The sequence below is a fragment of the Phodopus roborovskii genome, unplaced genomic scaffold (genome assembly GCF_943737965.1).
Source record: "Phodopus roborovskii unplaced genomic scaffold, PHOROB, whole genome shotgun sequence".
Lineage (NCBI taxonomy): Eukaryota > Metazoa > Chordata > Mammalia > Rodentia > Cricetidae > Phodopus > Phodopus roborovskii.
The window spans coordinates 25820619-25835107 of NW_026125281.1; the positions used below are offsets into that span (position 1 = coordinate 25820619).

The 14489-nt window shown below is 38.1% G+C and overlaps 1 protein-coding gene across 1 annotated transcript in view; it reads left to right on the forward strand.

Moving 5' to 3' along the window:
- Positions 1 to 14489, forward strand: part of LOC127232315 (cytochrome P450 7B1) — a 168832-nt gene that overhangs the window by 132531 nt on the left and 21812 nt on the right. Inside the window, exons 3-4 of the mRNA XM_051198374.1 lie at positions 5106 to 5696; positions 6183 to 6389. Coding sequence (XP_051054331.1) covers positions 5106 to 5696; positions 6183 to 6389 — 798 coding nt within the window. The remainder of the gene's footprint in view (positions 1 to 5105; positions 5697 to 6182; positions 6390 to 14489) is intronic.

Here is a 14489-nt window from a genome sequence, read left to right on the forward strand (position 1 = left end):
ATGGTGCTATACACTTAAAATCCCAATACTGGGAAGGAAGGGACGAAGGGATCTGTGGACTCTCTGTCTAGTTAGCCACCCTCAGGCAGCTAGCCCCAGGTACTGGTGAGAGAGCCTTTTTTAAAAATAAACAGGGCAGGTAGCACCTGAGGAACAGCAACTTCGGTTACCCTCTATTGTTTACAAGCGTACATGAATACATAAGTCCATATAAACACATACACAGATACAAACCAAACAAAATCAAGCAACCTGTGCTCATATATCATATCTTAATCTTAAATTCTAAAAAGTCAAATATGGTCTTAAACCCTGACTCCCTAAATAGTTTTGCCATCATTAAGTTTTTGAGCCATCATTATGTTTTTGAGCTCGGTTATAAACTGCCACCACTGGGTAGGTTCTGTTGCCTGCCCCCACTCCCCCACCTACCCACGGCCTTGTGTCTTACAGTAGTTTGAATACATCCGTATTGAAAAGGCCTGTGAATACACACTTTTGGTGATCAGTTTGTGATATAGCTCATTTAAAAAATGAAGGACAATTTGTCCACTCTTGTCCTTGCCATTGTCATGTGTTTTTAGTGAGTGAGTGATGTCTGTTTGTTTGTTTTTGTGGGATGCTTAAATAATTGTCATCCCCAAAAGTCTCATGGAACACAGTTGTCACCTTAATAAAGAAATTAAAAGGTACAGCCTTCCATGAGAAAGCACATAAATTTATGTCCTGCCCCAGAAAAACAGTTTTCTCGTTGGTTTCTGTGTGTTAGTGCAATGGAATCATTTTCCCTAAATGTCACCCCAGAGAAGCTCTACTGTACATCACTGTCAAGTGCTAGAGAAATTTCCCTAATAAAGGACAGTCATTGCAGAACATCAGCCATTCTCAGCAAATGTAATTCAGCTTCTCAACTGATGCTCACAGGGTGACATTCAACCCACAAACTGCTGGAGAATTACCTGCACAAGGAGATTAAAATCCTATAATTTTAGAAAACTTATTTGAAGTGAACTATTTTTTATATTTTATTAAGCTCATTAACCAACTGACTTGAATTCCCAGGTCTATATCTACTTGGTACCAAGTCAACATAAAAACAGCAAACCTCACTTATTATCTAAAAGTCAGATTTCTTGTGTATAAGACTTCCAGGTAATTAAATTTATGTTTAAAAAAAAACACATCTACCAAATTATTTTGAATTATGTAGCATTAGCCTTCTTAGTAAATAATATAAAGAAAGAAAAAAGTGTATTGGTTTATAAATCATTGATGGGTTATCTAAGAATACTGGGATTAATAAAGTGTGTTCCAAAAAGGGGAAGAAAAATGAAAGAATCAGCAAGGAAGATATTAAAATTATTGGCCCCATTTCTAACCTAATGGACAGAAAAAGTATTTCATATTGTATCTTTTCTGACATGGACCTCATTTTGATGTTTACATTTTAGACAAATGCAAACTCAAAAATTTTTGGAATCAATATTTTATATACACTTCTAGCAGCATTCTCCTCTCTTGAAAACATGGCAAAGGGTATGGTTTCTACATTGGGATCTCTGTGAACTAGGATGCATGCCTGTTGACACGGCATTCATTTACCCAAAAATCACACCAAGCAAAAGTTAATTTCTCTCTGAGCAACCATAGCCTTCAAGATAACTTTTCAGAAAAATTCCTTTGTTATGCTATTTAAATTCATTTCATAAATGTATATGTATTTTCCTAACTGATTACAGAACACAAAGAAACTCTAGTTTTGCATCTCACATTAGCAGATGGTGGACAGATGGTTTAAATTAATATTAATTTTGGAAAACGTAGCTTAAATTGTTTATACTGAAGATTAAAAGTTGGAAAGCCAGCTAAAATCTCCAGGGTTATTGGTTCTTCCAAACCAACTTGAAAAGTATGGTCAGAAAACCAAAATGTCCAGTTCTGAAGTGATCCACCTCTCATTCAGAAGGAGGCGGCGAGGCAAATGGCAAGAAAGCAATGCCTTGTCCGGGAAAAAGTTAAAATTGCAATAAGGAAGAAAAGGTGCAGATCCTACAGAAAAAAGTTAGTTTGAACGTCTCCATGATGGTACCTTAAAGAACGTATTACAAACCTTGGGGGATGTTCATTTTGTTCCCTACAAGATACACAAGCTTAAGAACTTGGTTTTTTGTTTGTTTGTTTGTTTGTTTTTGTTTTTGTTTTGTTTTGTTTTGTTTTTGATCCCTGCACCAACATACAAGCCAGGGATGGAGGAGTGTGTCCATAAGTGTGCAGAGACAGGTGGATTCCCTGGAGCTCACTTGCCAGCTAACCCAGCTGAATTGATGAGCCTAGGGTCCGGTGAGAGATTTTGTCTCAAAAAGTAAGATGGAGACTAGTTGAGGGAGACAGTTGGTGCTTGTTTCTGCACTCCATGTGTACATGTACATGCACACAGCTACACAACATGCCTACAGCACACACCACACACACACACACACACACACACACACACACCTGAGACAAAAAACTACTTTTTAAAAAAAATAAATGTCTTAATAGGGAACTGGTTCAAAGGGTAAAAGTAGTCACAGAAGCATCATTGAGTTGGATCCCCAGTTGGATCTGGGTTACAGTTCTGCACATCTGTGATCTCAACATCACACTCAGATCCATACACACACACACACACACACACACACACACACACACACACACACACACACTGGGAGGCAAAGAAAAGAAAATTGCCTAGAAGCTCACTGCCCACTCAGTCTTGGGTACATAGCACAATAACAGAAGCAACAAGGTGAAAGATGAAAAACAAGCCCCAAAAGTTGTCCTCTGGCTTTCCCAGGCACATTGTGGCATATGTACACCCAGAGCACGTGTGCACCTACACACCATACAGCACACACATAATCACTTTTTACAGTAGGTTAAATTTCTTTGCTGACTTGTTATTTCACATTCCCTGTTGATATTTCATTTGAAATGGAACTGATGTTTTCTTCAGATAAGGGGAAGGTAAAGAGGAAGGGAGAAAATAGGAGAGACAGAGTGAGGGGAGAAAGATAGGAAAGAGAGAAAGAGAGATATTATAAATATGTATATTTCTAATGACTTGTAGACAAAGCAGAAATCTGGTATTTATCCAGCCTCCGCTTCAAAGACCACGTTGTAACAGCTGATAGTGCCTGGAGTGATGCATTTTTTTTTTAAATTTCTCTTTGGATCTAAATGAATGTAAAAAAAAATTGATTAAAAATATTCAAAATATTGCCCAAAGATTGTGATTTATAAATTAAACTTTGTGTATATACACTTTGAATTTTGGATACTAATCTGAAAAGTGATTCATATTTAACAAAACTCATTCATTTGGGAAGAAGAATGCATAAATCATCACCTGTGAAAATACATGCCTTTGCCTAATATTATCTTTTCTGAAAAATCAGAAAATCGACTCCAGCACTCCTGATTATTTGTCAGACAGATGCTGGCAATTTTAATTAAGTTATAATGGTAGCAAGTGATTTAAAGTGCCCAGATCCAAAGTGATCCTTTCTGATGTTCCTGAGGTGAAACACAGAAAGAATGAAAACAAAACTCTGCTTACTTTAAAGAAGGCAGCGCTAGTATTCAACCAGAATGAATAACCACCTCCAAACGACTTCTTGCTTCTGTCTGCCTTGCCCTGTTAAATGAATCAAAAGAAAATGGAGTGGCTAAAAATTACTGTAAGGGAAATGAATCACCATATATAATCCACATAGATATTTAACACTTAAGCTATTTTTTAAATTTCCAAATAAGATCACATTTATACTGACACTAGGATTTGCTTGACAATGATTCCAAATCTTTATCTAAACTATCAATTGATCAAGTTATGCAGTTTTTGCATATGTTCAAGTTATGCACATTTGGAATTACTGTAAGTCACATGGGGAAGTTCTTCATCTAAGAAAGAAAGCTACACAAAGACAGATAGACAGGCAGGCAGGGACAGAGAGAATGGAGTACAGACACTAACAGCTGAACATAGACACTGAGGGATTATCCCAATGTAATGTGTGTTTTTAGGAAGGAAATCCAGTAGCTGAGGGAAGCAGAAGCAGACACCCACAGCTAAACACTGAGTCGAATTCCTGGAATCCAGTTGCAGACACTGAGGAGTGATGAGCAAAGGGGTCAAGACCAGGCTGAAGAAACCCACAGAAACAGCTGACCTGAACAAGGGGAGCTCGTGGACCCCAGTTTGACAGCTGGGGAATAAGCATAGGACTGACCCAGACCCCCTGAATGTGGATGTCAGTTAGGAGGCCTGGGCAGTCTATGGGGCCTCTGGCAGTGGAACCAGTATTTATCCCTAGTGCATGAATGCACTTGGGGAGCCCATTTCCAATGGAGGGCCTAGACGTACAGGGCCAGGGCCTAGGTCCTCCTCCAATGATGTGACAGACTTTGATGATTCCCCCACGGGACACCTCATCCACTCTGAGGAGTGGATGGGGGATGGGATGGAGAGCGGGTGGGGGGCCTGAGAGAAGAGAAGGGAGAGGGAAATGAGATTGGTATGTAAAATAAGATTGTTTCTAATCTAATTAAAACTTTATTTTTAAAAAGAGACAGATTTATCATGCAAATAAAGCTATAGTTCTAAAAAAAAAAAAAAGACATAACTCCTCCTACTCCTCCTAGTATACACAATAGTTGGAATGCAAAGGATGCTGAAAGCAGCCTGGCCTTGAAAAACTGAGCTGGGGGCTGGGTGAGGGTCTGGAAGTGCCTGCCTGCCCAGCTCTCCTGCTCAGCAGTTCTGGTTCTCTGAGATGAGCAGAGCAGTAAGGAGTGCAGGGCTTTGGCAAGGAAGTCTCCAAAGTTCGTGGCAGTTTTGAGAGACAGTAAAGTTTAGATCTTCGAGAAATTTACCTTGTAGTTTCCAGGAATGGCAGACAGAATGGGTCTTTGAGTGGAATGGATGCCTGTTGAATTCATGTAATAAAACTATTGACTCCTTGATGAAATCTCTAACTTTGATTTAAATATTTCCAGACTTCAGATATGTGTTTTGTTATGCTATCAAATAAACTATGTCCTCTTTTTTTTTTTTTTTTCCCCAGGGAGGTATTTGACGTTCATTCTCGACCCTTTCCAGTACCATCTCATAGTGAAAAACCCCAAACAATTCAACTTTTGGAAGTTCAGCCGACAGCTATCAGCAAGAGCCTTTGGCATCAAGAAGTTAGAAACTGACAATGCACTTAATGAAGATCTTCACAAACTGTATCTGCTTTTACAAGGCAAATCTTTAGACTCTCTCCTAGAATGCATAACCAAGCAACTAAATGAAACGTTTGATTCTCAGCTACAAAACTCCAAGGATTGGAATACGGCAAGTCTGTATGAATTCTGTAGCTCAGTGATAGTTGAAACCACATTTTCAATTATCTTTGGAAAAACTCCCACTGCTAACAAGAAAAAATTTTTCAATAAGATAAAAGATGATTTTTTAAAATATGATGAGGTGTTCCTGTACTTAATATCTGATATACCAGTTCAGCTTCTAAGAAATGCAAAATCTATGCAGAGGAAAATTATTAAACAACTTACTTCAGAAAAACTGGCTCAGATTCACGGGTGGTCAGAAATTGTTAAGGAGAGGCAAGATGTTCTGGAGAAATACTACAGTCGTGAAGACTTTGAAATAGGAGGTAAGAAATTTCTGAATGATTACATGATTACTCACTAAAATAAAATAATTTACAGGAGACCTTTGAGATAAAAAGAAAAATGGCGACCTTGAAAAATTTTATGCTCTTTCTAATTGGCTAGTGATAAAATGTTTTACTCTGAAACAACCCTCTGTGATAATTGATTTTTTTTTTTTTTTTTTTTTTTTTTTTTTTTTTTTGCTGAGGTGGTAAAACAAGATACTTAATGATGATAATGAGAAAGAGTATAACTAAGCAGCCTTTACTCCCCTTATCTAATCCCCCACCTTCCTGCCCCCCAACACACATTATGTTTTAAACTATTCTCATTAGGCAGAAAATTAGACTTCAGAAGCCTATTGGTTCTCATTAGCATGCACTGATCCTTGGCTGGGTCTGTGTCCTAACATCTTTTAATTAGCACACTGCAAATCTAATCAGTGTAATAAACGCTATTAATCTTCCTTTTCACTTATTTTCTCCCAGGACATCATCTTGGCTTTCTCTGGGCCTCCTTGGCAAACACCATTCCAGCTATGTTTTGGACGATGTATTTTCTTCTTCAGCACCCAGAAAGTATAAAAGTAATCCGTGACGAAATTGAGAGCTTCTTGCAGTCAACAGGTCAAAAGAAAGGGCTGGAATTTTCCATCCATTTCACCAGAGAACAACTGGACAGCTTGGTCAGCCTGGGTAATTTATTTTTATCTGTTATGAAGAGAAGAAGGTAGCTCTCTACAAACTCAGTTTATCACTTAGCTGTTTACCAAGAGGTGGAGGACACAGCTGCCTAATTGACTTAATAACACCCATTTACATCAATTATAAATTATGTAGCTTATAGCTGTAGATACTCTCATTGCATGTAAACATTAAGGCCTAACTAATTAACTATGCAAGGTATGCAAAGGGCTAAACCAAAGCATTGCAATTATTTGGGGGAAAAATTGTGTATGCCTATTAAGTCATTTGATTCTAAGCATCTGTTGGCCTGCTGATGCTTCCCAAACACTGCTGTCCTGTCTTGACAAGAAAAGGATTCCATGCTGGACAGGAAAGTATTTCAGAGGGGCATCTTGTGTGCAAAAAATACTTACTCTTCCTGTGCATTTTCAGGCACAAGTCATGGTGTTTTTTTAAAATATGGTTTGGAGTATGTGGTGCTTAAGTTATAACCCTTTCATTGTAGGTCAATGGTTTAAACATGCACATAGAAAGGAGTGAGACAAAGACAGAAAAGAAAGAAGGGAACACTAAATGGAGGCAGGGGAAATGAAAGGGAAAAAACAGCTCTAGAGCACTTCCTTTAAACATTACTACTTTTAAAAATATTGCTGTTAATAAATAAAAGTGAAAAACATTTTGAATGTGCCCGAGGCCCATGGGAGCTGATTGCTTTTGCTTCTTCTCCGCCCACACCCCCTTTTTGTTCTCCTTTTGCTCAGTCAGCCTTACACTTAACATGAACCTTTCCTTGATCTGCAGCAAATGTATTTACATTTCCTGAGTTTGAGCAGGCTGCTTGTTACCTTTATGTAGGAAACTCATATTCTTAAAGTTAAAATCTGTGTCGACACATATCAATTCCCTCTGTATTACTTTCTCATACTGTAGTATTTGTGGTGATATATTATTTATAAATTTATTAAAGCTTGTCTGAGGATTCAGAAAACAAAGTCAACCTCCAGCTATAGAGATCAGGCAGTGGTGGTACACACGTGCAATCCCAGGACTCAGGATTAAGGGGTAGATAAATCTCTGTTAGTTCAAGGCTACCATGGCCTACAGAAGAACAAAAAGTAACAAAGCTCATGCCTGTTGATACTATCACCTGAGAGGAGCAAGGTCTCATAGCTGGCATTCAGTCTCAGCATTCTCCAGACATGTTCAAGAGAGCAAAGAAGTCTGGGATTATAGTTTGAGGTTTGTGGAGCCAGGATTGTCTTTCAGTCGGAGGTAGAGGTAAGAACTAGTGGCTGGATGCTTTGCATTTCTGATCTTCAGCTTGCAGTTTAAACCCCAATATCAGTCTCTGGGTCTTTTATTTATCATGTCACATGAGTTCTTGAGAATATAGTACTTTAAGTTTCATTGGACAGATGCATTTTTATATGTTTTCTATTTCCTTGGCTATTTGAGTTTCTGTTCTCATGTCTAAACCATTAACTTAAGCACCACATGCTCCAAAATATATAAAGCGCCATGACCTGTGCCTGAAGATGCAGACACCATTTTAAGGAAGAATAAATACTTCTTGTATACAAGATGCCCCTCTGAAATATTTTCCTGTTCAGCCACAGAATTCTTTTCTTGTCAAGACAGGACAGCAGAAGCATCAGCAGGCCAACAGATGCTTAGAATCAAATGACATAACAGATATACACAATTTTTCCCCAAAATAATTGTAAAGCTTTGGTTTAGCCCTTTGCATACCTTGAGGCCTGTGTTGACCTCAAGTTTTCGTGCATAAAATTCCCCTCCTCTTGGCCAATTCTGAGATAGTAGGTTCTAATAGTCTTATCACAGTTAACTGCTTCTTGGCATGAATAAGGCAGGCCCAAGTGTTACAAAGTTAGATCCTATTGTTCAGGCTAACAGCAGCCACTGTAACTCACACTGCAGTAAATTATGAAAGTTTTGTCACCTGTAATGTAAATTATGAAAGGAATTTCATAATTGTTTGAAGGAGGAAAATACTCCCATAATTATCAAAATGCTAATATTATTTTATTTTTATTGTAGAACTCTTTGGGAACAAATACACAAAATTTATGTAAAATATACATAGATGGAAGTTTCTATTCTGCTTGGTCCTGCAGCTGTCTAGTCCCAATTAAACACACATAGGCTTATATTAATTATAAACTGGCCAATGGTGCTAGCTTCCTATTTGGCTACCTCTTTCTTAATTATTAACCAATTTCTATTAAACTAAGATTTTCAACATGGTCTTGGGTTACTGGAAGATGCCTGACATCCTGCTTTCTGGTTGGCTCTGTCTCCACCTCTCTCTTCCCATCATCCTTCCAATCGGGTACACCCACCTATACTTCCTGTCTGGCTACTGGCTCATCAGCATGTTATTAAACCAATAAGACAAATATACATTCACAGTATACAGGCAGGGCATCACCCACCAAATGTGAGTGGTTGGCTATACTTGGATGAGTAGTGTTTTCTGAGTTGAATTAGTTTGTAAGGCTGCATTTTTTCATATATCCAGGTAATTACCCTTTCATTTTAAGAAAGAGATGATCAGGAAATAATGCAAATGAACTCCAAAAAATATGTTTGTATTTTGTGTATAATTACTACTTTTAACAGTTTGCTTGAAATCCATCAGTTTGCCATTGAAACAAATGATTGTTTTTAGAGTACAGTGTTAAGAAAGAAACACTTGGATTTATTTGGCCAGAAGTGGTAAGCTTTGATGGTTTGATTTAGGACCATGTAAGTCCACAGTAGACCTAGGAATGAGACCCTTGTAAATTTGCAGTTCTCCCATGCTCAACAAATGAACAGAAACAAAGTCTTTTATCATCATCATCATCATCATCATCATCAGCAGCAGCAGCAGCAGCACTATTATTGTCATACATTACAACCTGACCAAAGGTTCCTCTCCCTCCACTCCTCCCAGTTGCCTTAAATCTCACCTCTCCCCAGATCCACTCCTCCTACCTTTCCATTCACAATGACACTAAGCACAAACCTTCATATTAGGGCTGGGTGAGGCAACTCTGCAGGGTAAAAAAGGGTCACAAAATCAGACAAAAGAGCCAGGGACACCCCCATTTCCACTGTTCAAGAAAAACAACAAGCGAACAACTATAACATCTGTAGAGGATCCATGCAGACCCATGTTGTGCTTTATTCTTTGTCCCTATGTGCCCAGCTTAGTAGATTTGTGTTCTCTTAATGCCCTCCAGCCCTCTGACTCCTAAAATTCTTCCTCTGCCTCTTCCTAGGGGCTCCCTGAGCTCCCAGGGGAGGGACCCAATGGAGATCTCCAATTTGGAATCTCCATCTAATGTCAGCAGCGCTGTCCATAGCAGGTCAGCTACCCGGCAGCCCAGGTGACCAACAGAGGTCACAGTTATTAATTGAAAGAACTCATGATAGAAGCCATTATATGAGATAAAAAGTTTGGTCAGATTGGATCAAACTTCGATGGAGCAATGACACACCGAGTATCCTCTGCATCTAGTTGTAGTTCAAGCAAGAGGCTCCCATGTCAGAACATAAAGTGACTGGAAAGGCAAGACTCACTGGACTAGGCTAAGCACCTCCATGTACCATGTGACATGAATACACTACTTACTTTATGCTGTTCCTAAGAAAAGGGTTTGTATGTTTGGAACACACTATGTTTTAGCACACTATTTTGTAATTCAGTAAGTACTTTGCTTACTACTAGGAAGGGAAGTTTCTAAAGAGTACATAAAAAGATTTTTTTTTTTTTTTTTTTTTTTTTTTTTGGAGAGCCTTTGCTTAAGAGCTCACCAATTATAAAGCAGTGTCAAATGGGACAGGCTGTTGGAATAGTTTAAAGCAATCTGTTTCAAGGCATGGTGATAGATTTGGGCTTTTCCCAATGAGAAGTTTTCATTGAAACCTTTTAGGCCTGTCTTTTAAACAAATAAAATATTGTTGCTGGTGATTTCTTTCTCGCCAAGTCCCATAACCACATTTGAGCATCAAATAAACACATAGAGATGCTATATTAATTATAAAACTGTTGACCAATACTAGGGCTTCTTATTGGCTAGCTCTGTTTTAATTATTAACCTATGACTATTAATCTTTATATTTCTACAGGGCCTTATCTTACCAGAGACATCTGGCACATCCTATCCTATCTGCATCTCTTTTGCTACCTTTCTCAGAATACTCCTCATCTGCTAGTCCCTCCTATCTTACTTCCTTATTGGACAACAGTGTTTTATTCATCAACCAATAAGAGAAACATATATACAGAAGGACGTTCCCCCATCAAAATATTGTTATGCTTTAAATATTCATGTCCCATTAAAGATTCTGCTTATTACAAACTTACAAAAGTATTGCATGCATTTGGTAATATTTAGTAAATATCTCTACAAGTAGATTGAATAAAAATTAAAGTGACTATAAATATGATACAAATAGAGGATGACTAAAAAAATATTAATGCAAGGAAAAATAAGAGCTCACTATTGAGAATTTGACAAACCGAGTCTCTGCATCTGCTTCCATCAGCTGCTTGAGGAAACCTCTCTGCTGATGATTGGGCTAGGAACCATAGCATAGCAGAATATCATTAGGAATCATTTCATTAATTTTATTCATTTATTCAGTCAGTCAGTCAGTCAGTCAATTGTGTTTGGTTTTACCTTAGATTTCTGAATCATCCAGCTTCCAGTTCCTGGACATTCATTCATACAGTGCATGGCATGGGCTCCTTCTTTTGGCTTCTGTCTCAAGTTAGACTGGTCATTGGTTGGCCACTCCCACAAGCTCTGGGTCATCAGTGTTCCAGAGTATCTTGTAGGCAGAACAGCTCTGTGCCTGAGTTGATGTCCCATTTCCACCACTGGGAGTGCAGCCTGTTCAGGCTCCATATCCTCTAGGAGCCCTTGGAGGGGTCACCCTCATAGATTCCAAGAAGTTTCCACTGCACTAGGTTTCCATATTCCCCCCAAATGCCCACATAGTCTAGTTGTCCCTCCCCATACTCTCCCTCCATCCCTCCCTCCCCCACCTGATCCCTCCTTTTCCTAGCCCCACCTGCCTCCAGTCCACCCACAAAATCTATTGTATTGCCCTTTCGCAGAGAGATTCTTGCATACTTTCTCAACCTCTTCTCTTTATCTAATGTGTCATATCCAGGCCTGTAGATTGTAGTGTGATTATCCCTTACTTAACAGGTAATATCCTCTTATAAGTGAGTACATAGGCATATGTTTGTCTTTCTGGGTCCAAGTTGCCCATGGCAGGGTAATAGTTTTTTCCTAGTTCCATCCATTTGCCTGCAAATATCATGATGTAATTTTTTTCTTACAACTGAGTAATACTCCATTATGTAAATATATCATATTTTCTTTATCCATTCTTTGTTTAAGGGATATCTATGTCCTTTCAGGTTCCAATCTCTTGCCATTATGAAGACAGCTGCCATGAGCATAGTTGAGCAAGTGTCCTTGTGATAGGATGGGGTACCTTTTGGGCATATGACCAAAAGTAATAGAGCTGGATCTTGAAGTAGATCAAATGCCAATTTTTCTGAAGGACCACCACACTGATTTCCATAGTGGCATGGCCACCAACAACATAGGGGTGTTTCCCTTGCTCTGTCCTTAATAGCATGGTCTGTCACTTGTGTTATTGATCTTAGCAATTCTGACAGGTATAAGATAGAATCTGGAAGTAGTTTTGATTTTCATTCCCTGATGGATAAGTATGTTGGGTGTTTCTTAAGTGCTTCTCTGCCATTTAAGATTCCTCTGTTGTGAACTCTCTGTTTAGATATGTACCCCATTTTTAAAATGGAATGCTTAGTTTGTTGATGTCTTGTTTCTTGAGTTCTTTGTGTAGTTTGGATATTATCCCTCTATCAGATGTGGAGTTTGTGAAAATATTTTCCCATTCTATAAAAGCTGCCATTTTGTCTTATTGATGGTGCCCTTTGCCTTACAGAAGCTATTAGGTTTCATGAAGTCCTACTTGCTATCAACCTTACAAAATGCCTTCACTATCGGTGCTCTGTTTAGCCAGTGCCAAAGCTATTTCCTTTTTTTCTATCAGGTTCAGTGTATCTGATTTTATGTTGATATCTTTGATCTATTTTTGCTTGAGTTTTGTGCAGGGTAATAAATAGGGATCTATTTGTATTATTCCACATGAAGACCTCCAATTACACTGGCACTATTTGTTGAATATGGTTTCTTTTTTTCCATTGTGTATTTCTAGCTTCTTTATCAAAAATCAGGTGTTCCTAGTTGTGTAGATTTATTTCTGGGTGTGTGATTTCATTCCATTGATTAATGTGCCTGTCTGTATGCCAAAGGCATACTTATTACTTTATCTCTGCAGTTCAGCTTGAAACCAGGGATGGTGATACCTTCAGAAGTTCTTTTGTTTCTCAGGATTGTTTTAGCTATCCTGGGTTTTTTGTTTTTCTTTATGAAATTGAGTATTGTCCTTTAAGGTTCTGTGAAGAATTGTGTTGGGAGTTTGATGGGGATTGCATTGACTCTTTAGATACCTTTTAGTAGGATGTCTGATTTTACTGTATTAATCCTACTAATACACCAGCCCTGGAGATCTGTTTTCTGATATCATCATTTCTTTCTTTAGTATTTAAAGTTTTTGTCATATATGTCTTTCATTTGCTTGGCTAGAGTTATCCCAAGATATTTTATATTACTTGTTGCAATTATTATTGTTAAATAGTAATTATTATTATAAAACATGTATAATTATTACACATGTTATTATTAAATAACAATTATTATTGTTAAAAGTGTTGTTTTCATATTGAACTGCAGTTGGAAGAGGCAAGTACAGTCTCAAAATGTAGGGCTATGATCAAAAGGAACCAGAACAGTTCAGGAAGTTGTTTATTGGTGGTCTGAACTTTGAAACCACAGATGATAACTTAAGAGAACATTTTGAGAAATGGGGAACACTGACAGACAGTGTGGTAATGTGAGACCCCCAAACAGAATGTTCCAGGAGCTTTGGTTTTGTTACCTACTCTTGTGTTGAAGAGGTGGATGCTGCAATGTGTGTTGGACCACACAAGGTAGATGGGTGTGTGATGGAACCAAAGAGAGCTGTTTATAGAGAGGATTCTGTAAAGCCTGGTGCCCATTTAAAGGGAAGAAAATTTTTGTTTGTGGTATTAAAGGAGATACAGAAGAATATAATCTGAGAGACTACTTTGAAAAGTATGGCAAGATATGGAAGACAGGCAGAAAAAAAAAGGATTTGCTTTTGTAACTTGATGATCATGACACCACTGATAAAATTGTTGTTCAGAAATACCACAGTATTAATGGGCATGATTGTGAAGTGAAAAAGGCCCTTTCTAAATAAGAGATGCAGTCTGCTGCATCACAGAGAGGTCATGAGGTGGCTATCTTTGTCACTTGTATGTGGGAGGGCTACTGTTGGTTGTTGCTGGTAGTTTCTTGGTTTCTTTATTTGTCTTGAGTTGATCTTGTATCCTACTGTTGTGCTGAAAGTGTTTATTAGCTGTAGGAGTCCCTGGTGTTTTTTAGTGTCAGTACATACTTTGACTTCTTCCTTTCCAGTTTGGTTCCTCTTGATCTCCTTTAGTTGTCCTATTGTTCTAGCTAAGACTTCAAAGACAATATTGGATAGCTAAAGAGAGGCTAGATGACTTTGTTTTCCTCCTGATGTTAGTGGAAATGCGTTGCTCATTTCTACTTTTAAGTGGATGTGGGCTGTGGTCCTGTTGTGAATCACTTCTGTTTTGTATTCCTAGTCTCCTCCAGGACTTTCATCTTGAAGAAGTGTTGGATTTTGTCAAAGGCCTTTCTGCATAGAGGGAAATGATCATTTAGTTTTCTTTTTTTTCTCTCAGTTTGTTCATATGATGGATTACATTTATCTATGTATATATGATGAATCTTTCCTGCACCTCTAGGATGAAGCCTACTTGATCATTATACATGATTTTTTTAATGTATTCTTGAATTCAGTTTTTTTATTGAGGATTTTTGCATCTATTTTAATGAAGGAAACTGGTCTATAATTTGTTTTTTTCTTTTGGGGAGTCTTTATGTAGTT